Genomic DNA, 25,362 nt, shown 5'->3' on the forward strand with positions numbered 1-25,362 from the left:
TGTTGAATTAAGTTTGCTGTTTTGAAGGTCTCTAATATTTCCAAATGTGATTAAAAAGTGAGTTTGGCTGGCTTAGTGTCTTATGAAAGACTCCGCCATTGTTTAGAGCAGTGGTTCTCAACCTGTGGGTCGGGACCCCATTTGGGGTCGAACGACCATTTCACAGGGGTCGCCAAACAACGCAGTCCACCATTTTTTCCCCCTTTTCCTTAGCTGTGCTGTGCTGTCCTTAGCTTTTATTCTATTGACTTTTGAAAGCCAATAGAATAGACTCTCTTGAATAGAGTCTAATTCTATTGACATTCAAAAGCCAATAGGAATTGTCCAGGCTGTCTCTGCCCTGCTGAGCCTGCCAAAAGTCCCATTCTGCAAACGGTGCTGCGCTAGTTGACTAGTCCTTGACTTACGACCGGTTGAGTAGTCCTTGACTTACAACCGGTTGGGGGTCGCGGCATTAAAAAGGTTGAGAACCACTGGTTTAGAGTAAAGATAGTTTATCTCCCTCAGGTCCTGGCACTCAGACCCATGGAAGATCTCAAATAAATGTATTAACATACAGTACACGATGGCTAAGGATGCTGCAAGCATTCTCACATTTTTCCATTTACAAATATTTATGGTAACTTGAGAGATGCTGGTTTCTCAGAGAGGGAAAGCTATGTTCCTCCACAGAAGTTGGAATGAGTCTTGAACATAGAAGATAGATTGCCTTGTGACAGTGGGCAGCAGCTTAAAAGATGATAATCCCCGTGGATTGACTCAAGGGTGTATTTGTCTTTTAGGGTAACTATTTTTTTTTTATTTTCTCCCAGGAGTTATTCTTTATATATTACTTGTTGGATATCCTCCATTTTGGGATGAAGATCAGCATAAACTGTATCAGCAGATCAAGGCAGGGGCCTATGATGTAAGATAATTCCTTTTATGTTGTTTTCTGTAGTTAATTGTTTGATTTTGATGCATCATGCTGAAAAATGCATTGTTGGGCATAGGGGATAAGGAAGAGGGATAGTGTCAGAAGTTGCTCATTCATAAAAATTATAGAGGGGTTAATACCAGTTCAGTAATTTAAAATCTTTTAGTGGCTGAACATTCTTTTAAAGAGAACCATTTTCTATTCTTGTTAGCCGGATGAAATAACAGGAACCAACTAATGTTCCCATTTATCTGTAACCTAAATTCAGCAATCTAACACTCCAAATAATTTGTAGTCTGAAGTCCACATCCATATTGGAATTGTATCACATATATTTTTCTGCTTTGATTCGTAATGTGAGTCCCCAAAGGGCTGCTAACTCATAGTGATTCAGCATGGAATAAAAGCAAAAGCAACTACAGAAATACACATTACATAAACTGGTAAAAAAATAAAACAGCCTCTGTTATCTCTCCGCTTAGTTTCCTTCTCCAGAATGGGATACTGTGACTCCAGAAGCAAAGAATTTAATCAACCAGATGCTGACGATAAACCCTGCAAAGCGCATCACAGCAGATCAGGCACTTAAGCACCCATGGGTCTGTGTAAGCATCTACAGCTTCCCTTCTCATAGTAACTTTAGAAGCTTGGAAATGGGCCCCAACCATGTTAAAGCTGAAATGGAAGAACTACAAGGACGGCATGTAGAGGGGGAGAGAGTGAGATTGAGAGCCACTGGTTAGGTCAGGGGTGTCAAACTCAATTTCACTGAGGGCCGCATCAGTATTGCAGTTGCCCTCGGGGGGGCGGGGATGTGTGGCCAGGGTGGGTGTGGCCTATTGGGTGAGCATGGATGGAGTGGGTGTGGCCTACTGGGTGGGCATGGCCAGCTCTACATCGTTCGCGTCAAGGGTGCCTGTGGGGGCCTGGGCAGGAGTGGGACAGATTTGAGGGTCTCTGGCAGAAAGGGGGTGGTGACCGGGGCAAGTGCCAAGGCATGGTCCACTGGAGGAGCCTCACTGCCTGCTGAAACCCCTCCCCCGGAGCCCATCAAGCCGGATATGTGAAGTAGGCGAGGGCCATTTGCTGGCCACTTCCAGGTGATGATGCATTTCTTTATTCCTCACAAAGGGTGACACCTCCCCAGCATGCACCCAGGGGGCGGGGCCGATAGGGCAGGGGCTGGTTCCTCGCTGTTTCCAGACGGCCTTGTGAAGCTAAGACTGAATGCGTTTCAGCATAGATGGCCACCACAAAATTGTACTTGGCTCCCGGTCAGCCTGGGCCAGGGCCAAGGCAGCGGGGGCCGTTCCCTCACTGTTTCCAGGATGGCTTCGTGGGCCACATGAAACCACTTTGTGGGCCGCACCCGGCCCCCGGGCCTTGTGTTTGACATGTCTGGGTTAGGTGGTTGGACTCTTACTGATGGAACATAAGTTCAAGCCTCTCTTCATTGATGGAAACATTGAATGTGGGCCAGTTGCATGCAGTGGAATAACATGAAGAGAGGTAGCCGTGTAAGCTACCTTGAACGCTTAGAGCAAGGGTCCCCAATCCCCAGTCCGTGGACCGACACCGGTCCGCAGCATGCCAGCAATCGGTCCGCGCAAACAAGCAAAGCCCCATCCTTAGGATGCAGGCAGTGCACAAAACCACACCCCCTCTGGCCCGCAGAAAAACCTTTCTCCACGGCACCGGTCCCTGATGCCCAAAAGGTTGGGGGCTTGTGGCTTAGAGGAATGGCGGAATAAAAATTAGTAATTAAATAAACTGAGATGGTGATCTAAATGCCAATTTCTGTTTGCTTTTTTTCCAGCAACGATCAACTGTCGCTTCTATGATGCACAGACAGGAGACTGTGGAATGCTTGAGAAAGTTCAACGCCAGAAGAAAGCTGAAGGTATATATATATACAGTGACTTACGATTCCCCATGTTGTGATTATAGAAGTTGGCAATATGCATTCCAATGAGCATTCCTCTCCATCACTTTACACATGTTCTTTGCATGTGTTCATCAGCTCCACACCATAAAGTCACCTTTATTAAATCCATTGCATTCATTCTCCCCATCTTAGTTTCATGGACACCGAATAATCTGTTTTCTTCCTTTAATTTCATTCATTAATTAATGCTCTTCACTATTTACTCCTCCTACATTTCATGTGACAATCTTATGCGCTCTGGTGATCACCAACTTGTTCTATGGGTATGGATCATTGTTAATAGTAATATAGAAAAATATAGAGGTTACTAATTGTAGTGGTATCTGTGGCTCATGCAGCATTACCAGCTCTTGGTAAAGATAGTAACAGCCAGTTTTAGCAGTAGTGTGCCCAGTTTTGCCAAGTATAGTCACACTAATACATTGTGACTCACATCCTGCTAACTAGTAGGTGCATGCAACTTATAGAGACCCTATTTGGGAGGCTACGACAGGCAAACACTTGCCCTGAAAGTGAAGAAACTTTAATTGGGGGCTGCATAACATATCTTTATATTTTGTGGTATAGATCATAATAAACATATATAATCACTGGTATAGTATCCAGAATATTCGTTCTTTACCTTTTGCGTGTTTTTTTATATATATATAAAACCCAAATAACCAAAGACCTACATATATGTGTATATTGCTATTTTTAGGGGGCAATCCTTACTACTATGCTGGTGTCTCGGAATTTTTCAGGTAAGAATTTGTTTGTTTTTCTGTTTCTTGATTTGTGTCCAGCAAATACGTTAAATGAATTTTAGCTTTACAAATCAGACAGATGACCCTTTACTTTTTGAAGAACGGTCCAATTTTATGCAGTCGTTGTACATCTGACCTGATCCTAGATAAGAATTGCCATGATTGTTCTTGGCACTTTTCAGTTTCCTGTTTGCTTCTACTTGCTTATATTGTGGCAGCAAAGGTTTTTTTTTTTTTCAGCTGAGAGGAGAGAGAACGAAATTCTAACCAAACATGTGGTTGATTTCTGTGAGGAATAGTAGGATGGCCCCTATGTATACAAAGTCCTAGAGCAGGGGTAGGTAACCTTGGCTCTTTTATGACTCGTGGACTTCAACTCCCAGAATTCATGAGCCAGCATACTTCAGCTTAGAAACCTCTCCCTTTCCCCTCAGCATGGCTGGCTCAGGAATTCTGGGAGTTGAAGTCCACGAGTCATAAAAGAGCCAAGGTTGCCTACCCTGTCCTAGAGCAGTGTTTCTCAGACTTTGCAACCTTAAGATATGTGGCATGGGTGGCTGGGAAATTCTGAGACTTGAAGCCCACACATCTTAAAAGCTCTCAGATTGAGAAACGGTGTCCTAGAGCATCCAGAATGGGGCAGTAGAAATAAAAACAAAAATCAAAATGGCGACCACAATGCTGCCGCCATCTTGACTTTTTCAAATCTTTCCCTCCACCCCATGAATGTCTCTGCATCGAGAACTGATTCTGATAACTGTTTCCAAAAATTTTAAACAGTCCCAGCTGGCGTTTATATCCATAGTTTTATAAAGAAATAGCAAAAACCTGACATAAATTAAAAACCATTGGCATTTTTTTTCCTTTGAGCCGTCTTAAAAATATTTCACATGGCATTCAAGTCTTGGAAAGATTGCTGGCCCCTGCTACAGCATTCTTTCAATTTGCAAATCTTTTTATTTTATTTTTTTTCATTGTAAAGTACCTAACATTATAGATTACAAAGTAATAATCCACAGAAGTTGCTTAAAAATAATTCTCTCTCTATCCTAACTTCCCAAATTTACACATTATGTTTTCAGTTTGCTGAGGTGGGTCTGCGTATGACAGCAAGATATATTTTTTTTTTAGCTGTGGCAAGAAACAACAGTTACTTTGGAGAAAACTGCCCGTCAGTATTTTCTTTCAACAAAATGTTTTCTAACTTCATATCAATATGCATACTATTGTTTTCAGGACTTGGGTTTGCAATTTTCCTCCCTTTTTGCAAATAGAAACCAGTTTTTCTTCTTCACCTTCCAATGATAAGAGAACTTCTGAAAATCCTCATATTTCCAATTTAATGGGAAGCAAAGACAATTCCTTAAGCACTACAATGGTTTGAGAGGGTGCTTTTTTAAAATTTCACTCCTAAGTGGGGAAAATCTTGGCTCTCGATTTCAGTAAAATAGTCTAATTTCTCACTATTCAAAAATACACAATGCTGTATTTTCACAACCATTCAAAACTCTTAATTTCTCTGTCAGGAGTGTTATAAAAAGATTTTGTTATCACAGCAGAGAATTATGATGATTGTGATATTGAAAAAAAATCAGGAAAGAATTTGTATAGCTACCGGTTTCTTCCTGTTTCTTCTACCACCAAATCAGCCTGTAATGTTTATCAGTGACTACTTCGTGGTCAAAAGGACTCACTAGGGATTCATTATTCAGATCTAATTGAATTTAGTAATAGGATTTGAAGCAATAAAAAGACAGTGTTTTAGAACTAAAGTAGCTCAAGGTAACTGAAGCTCTTCATTGCCCAAGCTATATGTGTCTTGTGGAAAAATAAAGCCTTAAAAAAATAAAGGGCTTTTACGAAATTCCATGGGTGAAAGAGAGATCTTTATTTTTGCACAAAAAGGTTCAGAAGTGATTTAACAATCAACAAATTTCTGAACAAGGGGGAGGGTCTAAACTAAAGCTTTATAGGTTTCTTTCTCTCAGGAACAAAGGAAGCATAGATGGAATCTTACATTGTATATGGAATCTACTTTGTGTAACATTCAGATAGTTTCTCACACATTAGGTCCATTTCTCATGGGAATACAATGAAGGCAGTTTTTACTTTTATACAATGTTTCTAAATATGCATTAGGTCATTCACGTACTGTTAATACAGCTTTTGGCTAACACAGCTTTCTTTCAGAGATTATGCAGACACATGATTTTTGCTTTTAGTGATTTTTCATTATTATTATTATTATTATTTTACTTTATTCTTCTTTATTCTATGTTATTCTATTTCTTTCCCACTTTATGTGTATGAGAGGAAGAATGCCAGCTAAGTATTGGTGTAGAAATAACAAGACAGTATAGGAGTCCCAATGAAGTCAGGCACCTGTAAACATAGTAAATAATAAAATACATTTAAGCACCTTTTCCTACTAATGGCCATCAGGTCATTAACTGTATTTGTCAACTATTGATATATTTTAGAAAACACATGCGTAAGTGGAAATTAACCGCACAGATCACGTTATTACAATATAGTAAAGCTTGCACTAACATCTTACACTAGATTCACAATGCTGTTCATGTTCCCTTGCAACAGAAGTCAGAGCAAAGATCACACAAATAATACCCATTGGTGCAACTACTCCAGGAAAGGCAAGCTCTGACTTAATTTCTGAGAAATACACACCCAATAATAACCAGCAAAATCCAAACAAATAGAGCTAGAAATCCAAGCCTAACATAGAGGTGCCTGGAAAGAAATGACATGGCTGGAGGAGGCTGCCAGCTGTGAGTCTTCAGTACAAAAACGTGGGCAATAATACTGAAACCCGTAGATCAGAAACAGGAAATAAAGGAAGACAAAACTTTTTTCAGATCTCTAAATCCAAATCAGAATTAGACCCAAAGGAGCAGAGAAAGCAGATACAAGTGAAACCATTGGAAGCAAAAGTTCATGGTTTTTCTTAAGGACGAGTGATGGGGAGGTAGCATTGAGTAAAAAAGACAACTAATGCACCTAGAATGGATGGTAAGTGACAAAGTCATGATTCTGCAGCAAGAAGGCCAAAATCAAGGCAGGTCATGAACAGAGTCTTACTCATTAGAACAGTGGTTCTCAACTTGTGGGTCGGGACCCCATTTGGGGTCGAATGACCATTTCATGGGGGTCGCCAAACCACGCTGTCCGCCATTTTTCCCTTTTCCCTAGCTGTCCTACTGCCTCTTATTGGTAGCCACACCTACTTGGCCACGCCCCTGGGGGTCACCACAACATGGGGAACTGTATTATGGGGTCACGGCATTAGAAAGGTTGAGAACCACTGATTAGAAAGTGGAGCATAACTGATCTTTCAAGCCCTGCAGCTTCTAACATTATTGGAATTCATTCTTTGTCACCTGACTAACTTTCCTCCACTGTTTCTCAAGCAGATATGTTCTCTGCTTTATACGCTCCCTGATTATAAATGTTTACATTAATAAACCACTCTACTTCTTTAGCTGTCATTTTTATTTGTCTTACTGGAGTTTTCAAGATGTCCGGCCTTCTTTTTTGTGGAAAGCCACTAGCGGTGAGGTTTTTTTTGCTGCTGTTTTGGCAAATGAGGACCTCCTCAAATTTCTTACGTATTTTATCGTATGTCCTTGACTTGTAAACATGTGCTCAGGTTTTTCATTTAAGAAATGAACAGGCTAGTTTAAAATGAGCTTTTTCTTGAAAGGTGCTTCATTTGAATGGGGAGAAGGTCCAAGGTCCTTGCGAAAGCTGTTTGTGAGCCCCATATGTTGCATCCCCTTTCAGCCTCTATGCTACACAGTTGGAACTGTAATATCCCTCAGGAATAAGAAGGGAGCATTAGGGGCTTCGTTGAGGCAGAAGAATGCACGACAGTTTTCTAGCTTTTCTCTGGAAATCTGCTTTGTGGGAGGGCTGCTGATTTCATATTCCCAGGTTCGTGTAGTATCTGGACTCCCATCTTTTCGGTTCCTGTAGCCACACCATCAGTGCCTTTCACCCAAACCTCTTCCTGGAATAGTTTCATTTCTATGAAGTTCTGGTTCTCCATTTTTCTTTAAAATCTCACTTCTACCAAAGCTTTTTTTAAAAAATAATTGTAGCATCTTAAAGAGACATCTGCAGAGAAGCAGACAGCAGGTGAGAATTGAGGGTAACTGAAGACAATTTAAGAAGTATTGTAGGTCTCGGTCTGAAAGACACCTGATAGCTGACTAATCCACTGGCATCTTACAAGCACCGCCTTGTCTGCATATGGTCCTTTTTGTGTGTCACGCTCCTCACAGTCACATCCTCTGCCTTTTGTTAAGAGAATTTCTCTATTCCACTCGGGAAGGGAAAAAAAGCAAAATGTAACCATTGGATAAATTAGTGCTTTCGCTGGGGTGGGCAGGGAAAGCTCTGTTATCTCTCTGTGAGAGAAAATGGCCTAAAAACTGAATGATTGATGAGTGGGTTGGCTGAAAAACAAAACAAAAACAAAGGACTAAAAACTTGCTTTTACAAGATTAAAAATGGTATGTCGTGACCTGTAAGAAACACTCTGGATCTGTCTGTTATGGTTCCGGCTAATGAAACACTTCAAAGAACTTCCAAGCATTTGTTTTCCTGAAAGTCTTTTATTGTTGCAAAATGTCGGCACAGGCATAACGGAGGGATGCTAGGATCCAAATTCTCTTCCTCTGAGCAGTTAAATTATCAGCATGATCCCTCCCTAAATTAGCCGTCATATCTCACATTATCCAATTAGTGTGAAGGTCAAAGGTTTCCTTCCTCTTTCTTTCCCGGGCTTTACCCCCAACCCCCCTAATGCTCTGTATTAACCCCATAATTACCAGACAGTTCTGCATATTGTCAAAAGCAAGAATGTACAATATTTGCAGCGTTGACACTGTCATTGATGCAAATGAATTGGGAATCAGGTTCAGATGTACCTGCATGTCATCAGTTTGGTTACAGGGCTGAAAATGTCAGCAGGTAGCAACCATGGCCAGGGAAGCCTTTGTACAGCTTCATCTGGTTTGCCAGTTGTTTCCTTTCCTAGATCGCAAGCACTTACTTAGGCCCTGTTCCAGATAGTCACTCAGGCCACGTCTTGACTTCTGAAACATGACCTATGTAGAGCTTCCTTTGATGACCACATGGATGTTTCAGCTGGTCTAGAAGGCAGCCATATGGGCAGTGATGCCTCAGGGTAACACCCCTGCTTTGTTAATGACATGGTTACCAGTTTGCTTCTGAGTGTGAATCGAGGAGCTGGTCATTACATGTAATACCCTACATGGTATAGGGCAGGGGTAGGCAACCTTGGCTCTTTTATGACTCGCGGACTTCAACTCCCAGAATTCCTGAGCCAGCATGACTCAGCATGGAAACCTCTCTCTTTCCCCTCAGCATGGCTGGATCAGGAAGTCTGGGAGTTGAAGTCCCCAAGTCATAAAAGAGCCAAGGTTGCCTACCCCTGGAATAGGGCCTAGTCATTTGAGGATCTGCCTGGCTGATTCAATTTGGTAACATTGGTGTGCTCCAAGTTCCTTTAATTCAGTGTTTCTCAACCTTGACAATTTTAAGGCATGTGGACTTCAACTCCCAGAATTCCACAGCCAGCATTGCTGGCTGTGGAATTCTGGGAGTTGAAGTCCACATGCCTTAAAATTGTCAAGGTTGAGAAACACTGCTTTAATTAAACAGTGCCATCTATTAGGGCCCTCAGAAGTATCCCTTCTGTTTTGCAACACCTCTGCTTTCAGGTTCCTCATGAAATCTAAGTGGCTCCTTGTAATGCTATGTGTGAATGACCTTAAGAGACAGAGCAATGAGATGTAACCAAGGGAATAGTCAGATAAAAGGCAGCTTAGCCCTCTCCTGGAATGTGGGTGGGCAAGAGTCTCAAAAGAACACTTCCTTAGTCTCTTGGAGGAGACAGAGTGGGCAGAAGTACTTTCAGTCTCTCAAGTTTCTGTTAATGTAACTTTACAGTAAAGTAGATTTAACTCTTTTGCTCATTTTCCCTTTCTGGTCTACCTAGTAAGGTTGACATTCTGACCTATTGATGTTTCAAGGGCCTTGAAGATCCGGTTGTTCACTCCAGTCTTCAGTTAGGATGGCTGAAACCCCTCCTGAGTCTTGTGGATATATCCCTTGTTGCCCGGTTTTGCCACTTTCTGTTTCTTTCACCTTTATTCCTGTTATTTTTTTGTGTTTTTAACTTGGTGCACCATCGAGAGTTGCCCGGGGTTGAGCAGTGTACCAAATTTAATTAATAAATGGCCCTGACCAGTAGTTTGCCTTTGCTTGCGCCTTCCCTCTCCCTTCAGGATCCCTTCTCATCAAAGAGATGGTGCAAATAGTTTTGCAATGAAGGGGGGGGGAGAGGGAAAACACCCATTTCCCCCTAAAAATTCAGTCTGGATCCCAGTGCTGAGTACATCAATCTTGTCTAGAGAAGACGGTTGTTTTGAAGAGGACGAGAGCTTAATAGCCTGACTGTCCATCCTCTCACGTTAACTGCTGAACAGTGGACAGAAGAGGTCCCAAGCTGGCTAGCAGTCTACAGTTCTGAGAGGAAGTTTTAGGGTGACCTTATCTCAGGTCACCAGATATCCTAGGCATCAATTGTCACATGTGCGCACAGTTATATACCTGCAGATCAAAACTAATTTGGTAAGAATTTACACAGTCTTTTCCACATGCCTCTGGAAGTTTGCAGAAGAGTCAAAAGTCCAGAAGAAATTCTTCTCCTTCGTTTTTTCCCCCTCTTTCTTTACAGCATGTTAAGATACGTTTGGAAACTGTGCAGACAATGCCTGTTATAATCCTATTCAGGAATACTCTGGACTTAGCACTGCACCGGGACAATAATCATGCAGAAAGAGTCTGAGTGGTGCAAATTTGCTTAATTTAAGTTGTCCCGATAAATAAAATTTAGTTCAATGCAGAGTACAATTTTTCTCTAAATGCTTCATAATAATAAGAAGGAGGAGGAGAAGGAGAAGAAGAAGAAGAAGTTGGAAGGGACCTTGGAGGTCATCTAGTCCAGTGGTTCTCAACCTGTGGGTCGGGACCCCATTTGGGGTCGAACGGCCATTTCACGGGGGTCGCCAAACCATGTTGTCTGCCATTTTTTTCCCTTTTCCCTAGCTGACCTACTCTCTCTTATTGGTGGCCACACCCACTTGGGGGTCACCACAACATGGGGAACTGTATTATGGGGTCACGGCATTAGAAAGGTTGAGAACCACTGATCTAGTCCATCCCCCTGCTCAAGCAGGAAAAAACCCTATACCATTTTGGACAAAGGGCTGTCCAGTCTCTTCTTAAAAACTTACAGTGTTGGAGCATTCACCGCTTCTGGAGGCAGGTTGTTCCACTGGTTAATTGTTCTCACTGTCAGGAAGTTTCTCCTTAGTTCCAGGTTGCTTCTCTCCTTGATAAGTTTCCATCCGTTGCTTCTTGTCCTGCCTTCAGGTGCTTTGGAAAATAGCTTGACTCCCTCTTCTTTGGGGCAGCCCCTGAGATATTGGAACACTGCTATCATGCTATTATATTCCCTAGCAAATTTAGAGCTTCTTTCTCAAAAAATGTAGTTTTTTATACTACAGTAATAAAGTTATATGCTCTGTCCAGAATCGCTTTTTTATTAATATGATGGATGGATGGATGGATGGATGGATGGATGGATGGATGGATGGATGGATGGATGGATAAGCTATTTAGTATGTATAATATTGCAAAGTAATAAATAAGGCTTTTAAATAAATGTTGATTTTTATGCTTTTATTTCAATGTTTTTTAAAAAAGCAACAAAAAATAATTTAGAATTTAGAAACATTAGCTCTGTGGAAGAAAGTGTCTGAGGCACTTACAGTAAAGCTGCCATGCCGAAAATAGCTTTTGATCTTAATTAATAACAATGCCTTCCATGTACCGTATTTTCCGGCGTATAAGACGACTCGGCATATAAGACGACCCCCGACTTTGGCGCTGATTTCCATGCCTAGAAAGTTGTCTTATATGCCGGAAACTACCGTAATTTCCGGCGTATAAGACGGCGTTTAAGACGACCCCCGACTTTGGCGCTGATTTCCACGCTTTAGAAAGTCATCTTATGCGCCGGAAAATACGATACTTGCATGAGATGGTTCTAACTTCTCACAGTACGCAGAGCATGATAAAACAGAAAGTGAAGTCATGGCTGTTTCCATCTTAGCAGTTCTCAGATTGCCTTCCCACACCCAGATGGTATCATACTAAAAACAGAAGCAAAATTTCCAGTGGCATGATTTTTTACAACTAAAAAAATAAAATGAAATGAGGGTGTGAAACCTAGTTTTTAATTGTGAACATTTAAGGATGAAATATTTTAATTCTGCCCGTTCTCATATAAACTGGCAATTGCAGAGCTACCATCCTCACAGCCAGAAAACAATATTTTGAAATACACTCTTTACCCAAAAATGCTGCCTATCATTGCTATATATAGTATGGGGAACCAAATATAGAATGTCGTAAGGGTGTTCTTAAAACGTAAGGTAGAATTGTATGATGTTTTTGCAGATGTGTGGAGCATGTAAATTCATTCAGGGAGGCCTAATATGATTATGATGCTGTACAGAATTCATGCTGTATATCATAAACAGATAAAGCTGTCCTCTAGTTGAACTTGACTCATGGTGACTTCATTAACATAGCTATGTAGCTTTCTAAGCAGCAGTGCAGAAGTGGTTTGTCATTGCCTTCTTCCAAGATGGAGAATGATGGCCAGGTGACTCTGTATGTTGAAAATCTATACATATCACCTGAATTCAAACTGTTATGGAGCTCCAATTTAATTGTTGACTGTTTTCATGCAAAAGAAAGAGTCTGATATGAGCAAAATGGTTAGAAAATGTCACAATTGCCTGGTTTACCAATAAGAAGCTTCAAAATCATAAGATGAGATTCTAACTAATTGGGGATAATGGACATTGCAGAAGTGATGGAATGTCGTCCAGATTCCCAGGAAAGAAGGCTTTATTCCAGTGTAGTAAGAGACAGCATGATTCAGATAGCTTGGGAGGAAAAGGGTCAAGACCAGCTCCTCCCTAACAGTTTCCAAAATATATGTTTTATGGTGCAAGTAGTCTGCTCTAGTTTGGCAAGATTACTGCCTAAAGGTGGGGGAATAAATAAAGGAAACTGCTTAGAAGAATGTCTTTCTGCTCAATATGTCTTTCTTTGTTTTGGACAGTAATTTTTGGACAGTATTTTCCGGCGTATAAGACAACTTTCTAGCCATGCAAATCTTCTCCGAAGTCGGGGGTCGTCTTATACGCCGAGTCGTCTTATACGCCAGAAAATACAGTAAATGGTTGTGTTCAAAGCCCCCCTACACACAGCCTTGAAGAGATGATCTTTCAAGTAGGGCTACCAGTAAGACAGTGGCAGACTTTGTATGCCCTACTGCCTAAGTAGAATAACAGGCAGCATTTTCAAATGTATAACCAGCGCTTGTCAGGAAAGAAGATGGTTTGAATTAGTAAAGTTCATAATCTTTTGAATGTGCCAAGAAAGGGAAAAGAGAGAAATACATTTTTGGGGATGATCAGTCTTCATTTCTTGAAAATGGCATTTTCAATATATCTCTTCCTTTTGTCCCTTCGTTGTTTGAGGACTTCAGAGGGAAACCGGTATAGTCCATAATATGAATTATGAGTGTCAGATCTCCCATTTAAATCTCAGCTCGGTGATGGCCTTGAGGCAGTCTCAACCCTCTGTTTTCTCCTTACTTTACATTATCAATGGTACACAGCTTTGGAAAGGGGCAAACACAAGTGAAGTGCCTTACTTCTTGAAATGAACAATTCAGTGTAATACAATAGCCTGCCTGTTGATCTCTGCTTTCACTTGGATTAGAGAAGAAAGTAGCCCTAAACTGCTAAAATAGGTTTGCTGTCGGCTGGCTGCATTTCTTTGAAAATGCAACTGCTCCCGTTAAAAAACAAACATATAATCCTCTCCTTTTTTCAAAGCAATTAGTTTTCCACCTTCCATGCTACTTTGAAATGCTATCCTTTATTATATTATTATTATTATTATTTCAGTTTAGCGGTTCTGTAGCATTACTAAAATGCTGACATATTTCCATTGCTCTGTATTTTTTCTAACCGGTGATGTAAAATTACACATTTTCCTCTTTGGCTTTGAAACCTTCTGAATACTTTAACAAATTGCAGACTTTGACTTATTTGTTATTTACCTGGATCAATGATCATCAGAAACTTTTGAACTTCTACGAGTGCTTTTCGGTCTGGAGGATAATAAAAAAAATCCTGAGCTAAATATCTGTATTTTTCTAGAGAGCAAAGAATTAAAAGTACTTTAATAAACTAGTTCAACGCAGGTCAGCACTTCATTCTTCTTAACGAATACTGATTTTCTTATTAATGTTTCTTCACTTAATATACAGCGGCTGAAGCTGCTGTTCATAAATTAAGCCAACTGGTTGACTGATCATTCTAACGTACATTTGCCTTTATTTCTCTTAATTTTTTTTAATATAATAACACGACCTGTTGCAACTGGTGTCCATAGCATCATCCAGTCCCTTCTGTGATGTTAAAGTAGGCGTTCTAGTCTTCTGTCTTACCGCTAATACTTTCAACTTTGATTTTGTTGACATAAAACTCTATAACTGAAAGTCTGTTTTACATCTAAAATCTGCAGCTTTTCTCAACTTCCTGACGTCCAAACCCTTCGGGCCGGCTCCTGTGGTTTTATTGTCATATTTCAGAGGGAATAATATTATCTTTTTCATAATATTGTGTTTCCCCCTTTTCTCCTTTCTTCTTTTCCCCCCCACATTTCTTTTTAAACTAATTGACTTGCGCCATGCTAATGGGCCTTTATTGCTTTATTATGACTCCTCCCACTGAATGATTGTGTCCAATCAGTTGGCAGGCAGAGCTCCGCCCCCGCTTCGGCCGCCATGAGTGCTGCCGGCCTGGCTGAGCAAGGTACGTGGCATGAGTCGTATCTCCTGAGTGCCTGATCTTAGAAATCACACACACTTGCCCACCCTTGATCAATTCCACTGCCAGTAAAAACCAGCATGATAGTATTTGTGCACCTAGTGAGACACACCATCCATGCTTGCTGACTGAGAAAGGGCATGCACTAAGGTATCCATCTAACCAAGAATCATAAGTACATTGAGTTTGAACTTACTAACAAATGCATGTTGGGTAGCTAACCCTGTTTTGCTGTGAATTGACATGACATTTGGAGACAGGGATTGTCATAGTGTCAGTACATTCAGAAAGTCGACATGGCTCCTACAACCATGAATGTCTTAACGAGGATATCAACCTGTTAGCAAATTCTGAATTTTTTTTTAAAAAAATAACGTTTACCATTTCATAGGAGGGTAGCGTAAGATTAGCCTGCTATTTTTTCCACATGGATTGGTGATAAGCAATGACACACCGTAGCATTCAGCATTACGCATTATGTTTGCAATTATATTTGACGGTGCAGGTTTAAATTTGGGGAGCAAAGGATAAAAAGCAGTGGGATGAAGTTTCTTGTACTGGCAAAGACACTTAACTTTTTTTTTAATCCAATAAAGAACATTGCTCTTGTGTTTCCAAAATTATTATCGTTTAAGAATGGAAAATATCTGTTGTCCTCTGTTAAATCCCCCCCCCCCAAAAGCAGGAAAAAATATAGTGTGCTGGTAGAAGCATTAATCTCAAATTTGGAAAAAGCTTCAAAGGCCAGGTGATTTCCTGTTGCTAATTCCTCTTCAGCTAAGCAAAAGTAATTAGTTCAGGGACAAATAAATATGTCCGTAGCCAGAATGTTGCTTGAATGGGAAGCATATAATGTGGGGTGCTCCTTTGACAAGTTTCAGAGTAGTTTTCTATTGACTTTAGACCCAGAGCTAAGCCATCCTAGGATTTCTTTATGGACCTACAAGTGTGGGAACCCTGAAGATGTGTTCTTAGAACTATTGAATGCGCACAAGGTTTCCCACAATCCCTTTGTGTATCAGATGAAGCCCCTTAGAATAGAGGATGGAATAAGGACCCTCTCAGCTCTCACTTTTATCTTTTTCCTACTTATTAACTTAATCTGCATGCTTCTATCTGGGTGCACCTCCATGTATGACATTTCATGCAGTACATATGAATTCATGCAATATATTTGAATATATATTGCAGATTTTGGATGTATTCTGATCTAATTTCCCTGTCGCAGACTGTAGGAGTAGGGTTTGGTTTAGCGCAGTGGTTCTCAACCTGTGGATCAGGACTCCATTTGGGGTCGAACGACCATTTCACGGGGGTCGCCAAACAAGGCTGTCCGCCATTTTTCCCCCTTTGGCCACACCCCTGGCACCCAGTGATGTATAAGTGGTTGGGGGTCACCACAACATGGGGAACTGTATTATGGGGTCGCGGCATTAGAAAGGTTGAGAACCACTGGTTTAGCGGGAACAAAACCAGGCTTGGTGTTCCATCAAAAGCAGTTACTAGATTTGCCGATAAGTTCTCAGAATTAGTGTTGCAATCTTCAAAATTAAGCTTCTAGTCCAGTGGTGGCGAACCTATGGCATGCGTGCCAGAGGCAGCACTTGGAGCCCTGTCTGTGGGCACACGTGCCGTTGCCCCAGCCTCGCCTCCCCCCACGACCCCCTCGCCAGCAGCCCCCCTGGAGGAGAGTCACCCCCAAGCGTGGGCCACACGGAGCAGTGCAGCCAAGGACATGGCAGCTTAGACAAGACTCTGCCCTCACGCCCCTTCCCGCACAGTTGATGCTGCAGGGCGTGGGCCGAGGGCGTGGCCGCCATGGCGCTGCTGGGCTGCCTGGGTGATCTGCGGTGGGCCCTGGAGGCGGTGAGTGGCCCTGTGGGCAGGTGGGGTGGGGGCAGGGCAGGGGCGGGGCAGGGGTGGAGCGGGGCCGGGGCCAGTTTTGGGGCACTCGGTCTCTAAAAGGTTCGCCATCACTGTTCTAGTCGGAGAAAGAGCTTTATCTTATCAGATATATACCAGTTACTGGATTATTCTTTAAAAGCCACATTTGTTCAAAATGCAATCACACTGTATCGATTGCATTAAAATGAGTCTATGTATAAATGAAAAGTGCGCTTTTATCCAACCACATTCGATGTGTGAGTGAGCAGGCCTCTACAACTTATGTGGCTAGAAGCAAACTTTTTTTTTTTTTTAAATCAGAAATGGAATTTTTAAAATGAAATGGAATGTATAGATTGGTGTGAGATGAAGCTCTCCCCCACACTGAGCACTTTCTTTTCCAGCCTAATTAATTTTTGATATCAAAACTAGACTGGGGGGGAAATTGCGTGAAGCCAAAGTGAGCATCTCTTCACTTTTGTGCCACGTTTGAAACCTGTGATTAGATACATGTTGTTGTCAGTTGCGATGTCGTGCCCAACCCATCACGACCCCATGGACAATGTTCCTCCAGTCCTTCCTGTCCTCTACCATCTTCTGGAGTCCATTTAATCTCATACCTACTGCTTCAGTGACTCCATCCAACCACCTCATTCTCTGTCGTCCCCTTCTTCTGTTGCCCTCCATCTTTCCCAGCATTAGGCTCTTCTCCAGTGAGTCCTTCCTTCTCATTAGGTGGCCAAAGTACTTGAGTTTCAACTTCAGGATCTGCCTTCTAAAGAGCAGTCGGAGTTGATCTCCTCTGGGACCGACCGGTTTGATCGCCTTGCAGTCCAGGGGACTCGCAGGAGTCTTCTCCAGCAGGAGAGCCCAATGAATGGAGGAAACGGGAACGCTTATTTTCCAGGCTACTAGCTTTTCTTTCCAAGGGATTTTCCTTTTCCTTGAAAAGTAGCAGAATCCCTGTTGTCTGCCTTTGGATGTAAAGACCTGGACTAATTGGTGTGGTAATTTCTCATCAATTAAACAGGGATTAGGGAGAGGTTTAAAGGCCCTCTAAGGACTACTTATGAAATATTTAAATGCTAACGAAGGGATGATCCCACTTGCTTCAGACAAAATTCTCCAGGGCTGGTTTTGATATCTACAAATCTGGAGATATAGATACACATATTTGCAATCAATTATTTAAATGGTTTAGACTAATCATAGGAAGAAATGTGTGTAAAAAAGCATTTCAGTAACACGTACTATTGGGAATGTAGAAATGATTCCCATTTAATGTTGATATATCATTTTAGGAAAGGACTTCGACTGCAGAATAGAAATTGTTGTTCTCTTTAGAACAGTGGTTCTCAACGTTTGTGTGACGGCGACCCCGTCACACAAACGTACTGTTCATGCGCGGCACGCATGCGTGGCAGCGCCCCCATGCGCGGCATGCATGCGCGGCGGCGCCCCCTGAGGGGGGAAAATGGCGGATCGCCTTCTTTGGCGACCCCCGAAAAATGGTTGATCGACCCCAAATGGGGTCGCGACCCATAGGTTGAGAACCGCTGCTTTAGAAGGAAGACAGTAGTTGTAAGTCTACTACATAGTCAGAATCTGTCCTTCAAAGATAAATTCACATTTAAGCTTTAGCTAGGCTTTACAATTAGAATGCTTCCAAATTCATTATGGCCACTGGCTTTTTTCAGATATATAGATAGTCCTCAACTTACAACCAATCATTTTACAACCATCTGATGGCCACTGAAAGCACCTGTGACTATCTTATATCGTCTTTCCCTCCCCCGTAGTCACATGATTGCATATCAGCTTCACGACCCATCACAGTATTCCATAGTCACATGATTTCAATTTGCTTTGGGATTTTTTTGCTGGTTTCTGGCAAAAAAAAAAATGGCCATTCAAATAAATGGGTCCATTTAATGACCATTGTTTGATTATTAACCACTGCATTTGATAACAACTGCCACATTCGCTTAATGACCACTGCAAAAAAGGTCAGAAAATTACTTCAGAGCATGTGGGTGCTTCCACTAATGACTGTAACAACTTACCACTGGACTTCCAGTCCCAGTTTTGATTGTGAGTCAAGATGCAAATTCATTTCTGTTTAGAAATTATAGTGCAGGTTATGAGTCCTTTAGGCCAGTACTCAAAACAGAAAACTAAAATAAAGATGGAATAATAACTAAAGAAAAGTCAGATTCAAGCAACCATTTTAAGTTTCACCAAATTTCTTTCTCACCCTAGCCTTCCCCTAGGGCACACATAATTTCTGTAAAACTTCAATGCAGCTTTGTTTTGTGTGATCCATTATCTTTGCTATTCAAAGACTGTATACAATTTGGTTCAAAAAGGATTGGATTCCCCTGTCCTATATCAAAGGCAGGATATAATTGCACAATGAAAATTGTGAGTATGCTTTTCGATATTTCCAAAGGCTTCTCAAAACACACAAGTTTACAAGTAAGATGTAGGTTAGAACTGGATGGTGGTATGTCCCCATATTGAGAAACTGCAGAGTGTGTAGCTATAGATAGAATCCTACTTTCTCTGGAAAAGCTCTTTGCAACTCATCTGTTGTTGTCTTGTGCTGAGTATAGTATTCTCTGTGTGTTTTGTCTTCTAAGTACTCCCAGGAAGTTTTGTGTTCTTGTGTGGTGCTTAATTGTAGGAATCCAAGTTTCATCTTTTGGATAACAGTGTGTTATCTGAAAGTCCAAGTTTCATGCAAAATGTATTTTTGTCTGCTCTTTTTGGGTGGGGAACTGTTTTGTAGATTAATTAATGTGTAGCCTTTCCCAGTCTGCTGTGTGTGCAAAGGTTGAGGAGGAATTATGCAGCTTCTGTGTGTGGAGGCAAAGGACTACAGACCATTTATGAGACCAGAATATGGGTGAATTTCAAGACCTGCTGTGCTTCCAGTAGCAAGCTCCTTGGGGCTTTCATTCTACTATATCAACTTTTTACACTGACAGGAGGTGAATGGAAAACTTCCATTAATCCTCCTCTCAGTGTCTGCACTCTATATTATAAATGCAGATTTCCTATTCCCATAATATCTGTGTTAGATTTCCAGATACCTTAACATAGATTTGACCACATAACCTATTTCTGGCTTCCCTCCAAATGCTTGTAGCTTAATTGGTCTTAATTTAATCTTGGGGTAGCATTAGGGCAGTGGTTCTCAACCTTTTTAATGCCGCGACCCCCAACCAGTCATAAGTCGAGGACTACTCAACTGGTGCAGCACCGTTTGCAGAATGGGACTTTTGGTGGGCTCAGCAGGGCAGAGACAGCCTGGACAATTCCTATTGGCTTTTGAAAGCCAATATAATTAGACTCTATTCAAGAGAGTCTATTCTATTGGCTTTCAAAAGCCAATAGAATAAAAGGGAGTAGCACAGCTAAGGAAAAGGGGAAAAAAATGGCGGACTGCGTTGTTTGGCGACCCCGGTGAAATGGTCGTTCGACCCCAAATGGGGTCCCGACCCACAGGTTGAGAACCACTGCATTAGGGGATCTAGAGCAGGGGTGTCAAACTGCCGGCCTGTGGGCCGGACGCGTCACGTGGAAGCCGTGCCCATCCCATTGGCGACAATGGCAAAACCGGCCTGATACGTTGCGCAATGTCATGTGACGTTGCGGGTTTGATACGCCTGATCTAGAGCAATACCTTAATTTTTGACAGGGCCAGAGGGAAACTGCCTGACAGGAGTAAGTACACCGTGAACGTGATTCCTTTGGCAGGAAAAGGCCAACATTAGGCTTCTACGGAACCAGCTTTGAATTTTATTTCAGAAGGTCTATTCTCCCACTGTAATTACATCAACTGCAATAAAGAACATTGCATTTCTCAGTAATTCTTGCTATGTGAGAAATTTGTAAGCTATGCAAACTATATCCAGGTGGGATTGGTTTTCATTGGCCACTCGGTTGTCTCAATTACACAATGACATCCCGTCTAATGGAGGCAAAACTAAGGCAAAGTCTGAAAGTTTCAGAGTCCTTTTATTTTTTCTTACATTTTTTAGTGTGATTAACGGCATGAGGTAGTGTTTCATTTCCACAAGATAACCATATTAGAGCTGGAATAGATGGAGTAAGAATAAACTCCCTGTAGATAATTTTGATACTTCCCCTTATGCTGCAAATAAAACTACAGTATATGAATTCCAGACCTGGAATGGATTAGGGTTTAATTACACAAACTTAAACATAAATCGGTTTCCTGTTAGTTGAATGCAACAGTGCCTTTATATTACATCTTGCCTTAATTTCTCAGAGCTCTTTTCTGCTCCCCTGAATTTTATCCCATGGTATGAAAACATACATGAGTCAACATGCCTTCTTCACGTGGGAAATATTTTTGTGCAACGGAGTTACGTAAAAGAGGCAGAATATCCATTTCTCCCCTTTGAATTCTTGTACTTACATGTTTTAAAAATTTGCCTCACTAAAAAGAAAAAAGAAAACAATTAAAAGCAGCCCATCAAGCACAGGGGGTCAAGTTGGATCCTGGCAGGCACACGAGTTGGTGTAATTGATATTGTCAGTTTTGTTTGTGTTTGTTTATTATTTTTGAAGTAGTTGCCTTTTATGTTAAGTTGATCTTGGTAATTAGCTGCACAGGGCCATTGGAAATGGATAGTGTAAATAAAATTTAAATTTGCTTTTAAATGACTCACAGGACAGAAATATGTTATCTAACAAAATTTCAGACTGAGGCCTTAAGATTCCGTATTTAGTGAATAGGAAACCAAACCCAGTTAATGTATTCTGTATATATTTTTCCCATTAGTATCATAATCTGTCTGCTCTTGAGTTTTAAAAAGTTGTAGGGCTACAAAATAAATGTGAATCTTGTACTTTGTATTACACACATGTGATACTTAATTTTTTTTTATGTACCTTTTTATTATGCCTCAGTCGTCTGCTAGCTTGCTTAAGGCCAAATATATGCTGTTTTGGCCCAGAATTTAAGGTTTATTCTTCAGTGTAAGAAGAAGACCAAATAATGTGTAGAATAATATTCTAGAGCCACAAACACCTTTGGATGTCACCAGGGGCAAAATAGGCTCTTAATGTTGCCTTTATGTTCTAAAGAAGGTGTTGGGATAGAACTCACAACTCCAAACTTTGGCTGTCATTTCAGGGAACAGCCTCCATGAAACAAAGCCCAAGTTCCATTTCTGGGTGTTTTGAAGCTTAGAGCATCTTCCCTGGAAATTAGAGTGCCAAAGCTCTTGGACTTTTAAGCACCTGGATTAATGGTTTTATTTTTAAAAACATAAAGCATGTTCTTTAGATAAGTGGTTCTTAACCTTTTTGAACGAATCGCCCCCTTGAGCCAATGAGGAAGTTGTCATCGCCCCCCTCCCCCAACATAACCTCTCAATCACAACATAGGAAATAATTCTTTGATTTAGGCAAACACTTTTTTTGTTTTCTTTAAAATTGTCTTCAGGACATATCGATGCAAATAATTTATTTCCAGTCTTTTCCCCATATCTCCCATATTCTGGCCAACGGCGCGCCACTGTATGGGTAGAGGCTGCTGCGCAACGCGCATGAAGATAAGCAATGCGTACTCACATATGTACGGTGTTCTGTACTGAAGCTAGCTGGAGGAACATTTGAAAACACAATTCAATCCACTAATAGCGAGCGATCTGATGTTTTTTGTACGACAGATATACAGCGATTCACTGTACGAAAATGTCTCAAAAGTGTCCCCAAAACTTCTCGCTCCATCACCTCCATATCGCCCCCTTTTCGTTCTTTCGCCCCCGTGTCGCCCCTTTTCGTTCCATTCCCCCCCCTGAAAAACGAAATCGCCCCCTGGGGGGCGATATCGTCCAGGTTAAGAACCACTGCTTTAGATGATAAAGTCTCCTAATTTTTGTAATGATAGTGTAGATATCACTATTCAAAATAGGCTGTTCCTGATTAAATGGATACATCATTGTGTGGATGTGAACAGTTTTCAAAGGGCATTGACTGAATCAACTAATTTATACTATCCAGACCCTAAAATCCTCTGCCAATCACAGTATATGATTTCTATAGTATAAACTACAGGATCTAGTAGTTTACTTCTGTGCAAATGTCTCTGTGTTGAGTGTGTTGATGAATCGAAGAGCTGCAACACAAAATTTGTTTTGAAAAGCATATATGAAAATTGTAATTGGCATGGATAGGTCATGTGCTGTCAAGCTCTTTGGGTGTCCCTCTGTTACGCATCCATGTTCTGGTTCTATGTGTATTCTGTCTTTGCCTTTGCAAGGTAGTTATATGAAAAACATAGTAACTTGCTCCTCTCCAAATGAAACATGTAACCTTCATCTGATAAGTGGTTTCTGTTTGAATTCTCCTTCTTGTCAATTGCCAATCTGACCTCTGCCCAGATTAGCAGCAATCATGTTTTCCTTAATGGTTTTCCTACATTGGATTTTAGTGGAAACTTGGATTTTTCATTGTACTAAAATACCCAGATTTAATTTTTACTTTTTCTATTCTACATTTTGTAGGTAAGGGATGAGCCACTTCACATGCAATATTTCTTACAAGAATATATTTTCCTATTGTCATGTCTATGTGCAAGATACCTTAATAGTCACTGCATGTAACAAATGACAACTTGGCATTAAAATGTAAAAAAAAAAGTTTTTTTGTGACTTTCTAGAATAAATTTTGTCATATGAAACATTGATTCAAGGGATAATTCTTCTGTATGTCAATTTAAGAATTGGTTTTCATTGCTTCTTTGATAATAGCTGTGGCTACTGAAAGGGATAGAGGTAGTAAATAATGAAATCAAAGATACGAACGTCTCAAGAGTTCTGAAGAGTTGTGTTTTTTTGTCCAGTTCCTGTGAAAAAAAATACGATTATGGTCTAAGGTTTGGACGTTGGTAAAGCTATTGTTCATGCAGATGCTATGGTTTTGAGCCTAAAATGAATCTAGCTTGGTTCCTGATGTTGACCTGCTTTAAAATAATATTAAAATGTAGTTCACTTGCTTTTTTTCTCCATTCTATTTGCAGCTGCCAAGAGCTTACTGAACAAAAAGTCAGATGGAGTAAAGGTAGGTTTTGACATTGGGAGCATCCCTTTCTTTTTCAGTCCCATTCATAGAAATCTGCATCTTTGGCCAGCCTAAGTGATTCATATGCCAGAAAATGACCCTGCACAGCTCCTGCAACTTGACCGTGTGAGTGCGGCAGTAAATTCATAGTTGACCAACCCATTAAGGCTCAAGGCTTAATACAGAATTTTCTTCTAAATGTTTCCTAGGATTTTTAGCAAGTGCAACAACTACTGTAATATTGATTTATGGAACCAGGGACTATCTCTGGAAAATTCTTAGACCTGCAATTCCATATTGGGTTATCAAAAATATTTCATACTTCGTGACTTCTCAGGGCATGGTTTAAGTATCTGGAAGTCCTTATTACCTCTTTCAAGAAATATATGATTATTTGCAAACTACAGATGCCCTGCACTTATGTGTGGAAATAAAATGAGAACAAGAAATCTATAATATTAGATTAAGAAAGCAATATACATTAATGGATTTCAGAGCTGTTTTATCAAAGATCTCACTCTTGAGTATTATTTCTGTTTCCTTTTCCAATGGGTATTTGTCTGTCTTTTGGGAAATTATGTTTAACATATTACCTATATTTATCAGAATAATTAATTTCTTATTTTATATATGAGTTTCATATCCTTGAAATCTACTTTCAAATCAAATTATATTCTTTGATAATATTGTTGATTCTTTTATATTTGGGGAAACTAATGGCCCTCAAGCAAAGAAATAAAATACAGTCCTGCTTCTTGCATCTTATCCACCATTCTGTGAATATTCTTCTGTGAACTATTTTGCCTATCTGTACAGTATCTACTTTTAAAAGTTGCATTTATTTAAAAATGGGAATTGCACATCATTGAATTAACATTATTTCCCAGTCATAGCAATAGCAACTAGCAGCTCCTCATTAAAATCCATTGTTGCATTTATTTATTTTGTTCTGTTCTGTTAAAGACCAGTAAAACGTTTGCATACTTCCCATTCCACATATTCACTGGATGCACAGAGAGAATTAAACCATGCAAGCTCAGCTCACATGTTGGTGGTTCTCAAATTTTCCTGTCTCTCCCCCCCCATTAGTTGTGTAAACTAATACAACTAAACAATTTATTTAATATGGTGCATTTAATAATAATAAATAAGGTCTCTGTAGAGAATACAACATTATTCTCTGTAGAGAATACAACATTAAACATGGAGTAAAATTAAAAGGCACAGTCCTATTCCTCTCTCATGTGTTCAGTAGAACATTAGAGAATGGGTAGCAGCACTTCTAGTTACTGCTTTGTTGTTGTTTTTCCCATTTCCCACTCGTCATAAATATTTCTTTAGGCATAAAATACGAACCACACTATGATCCTTTGTTAATTGTTTCAGTAAAAAAATGATGTGCCTGTTATTCTACATGTGATAATGCCTGTATTTTTCTCAGAACTCCTCTTAAGTTAACAAGATAAATTATTTTAAACACTTCCCCATTGACTGCCCTCACTTAAGAGATTGTGAGTACACTATGTGAGGGCTTGTTTCCATTTCATTGTCTGATTCTCTTTGGATGTCTTTCAGAACTGGATCAGAGAGAATATGCTTAAAAGAGGGGCGAGCTGTGGGTCAGCGGAAAAAAATAGCTAAGGCATAAAAGAGAGAATTTACACTTGGGGTAATCCTTGATTTCACCTCAGTGACAAATGTCTGTGGGAGATTCTTGAATCATCCAGGTTGTGAGTGTTCCAAAGGTGCTTTTCA

The 25,362-nt window shown here is 40.6% G+C and overlaps 1 protein-coding gene across 18 annotated transcripts in view; it reads left to right on the forward strand.

The window, feature by feature from the left end:
- Nucleotides 1–25,362, forward strand: part of CAMK2G (calcium/calmodulin dependent protein kinase II gamma) — a 194,778-nt gene that overhangs the window by 127,663 nt on the left and 41,753 nt on the right. For 10 of the 18 annotated variants that reach the window (XM_039359979.1, XM_039359978.1, XM_039359977.1 and 7 more), the window contains exons 9-14: nucleotides 813–907; nucleotides 1,399–1,521; nucleotides 2,733–2,816; nucleotides 3,562–3,604; nucleotides 14,551–14,613; nucleotides 23,567–23,607. In XM_039359979.1, coding sequence (XP_039215913.1) covers nucleotides 813–907; nucleotides 1,399–1,521; nucleotides 2,733–2,816; nucleotides 3,562–3,604; nucleotides 14,551–14,613; nucleotides 23,567–23,607 — 449 coding nt within the window. The remainder of the gene's footprint in view (nucleotides 1–812; nucleotides 908–1,398; nucleotides 1,522–2,732; nucleotides 2,817–3,561; nucleotides 3,605–14,550; nucleotides 14,614–23,566; nucleotides 23,608–25,362) is intronic. The other 8 variants (XM_039359981.1, XM_039359988.1, XM_039359983.1 and 5 more) reach the window with 1 other exon arrangement.

The sequence above is a fragment of the Crotalus tigris genome, unplaced genomic scaffold (genome assembly GCF_016545835.1).
Source record: "Crotalus tigris isolate CLP2741 ecotype Arizona unplaced genomic scaffold, ASM1654583v1 scf7180000019147.1630427, whole genome shotgun sequence".
In the NCBI taxonomy this organism is placed as follows: Eukaryota; Metazoa; Chordata; class Lepidosauria; order Squamata; family Viperidae; genus Crotalus; species Crotalus tigris.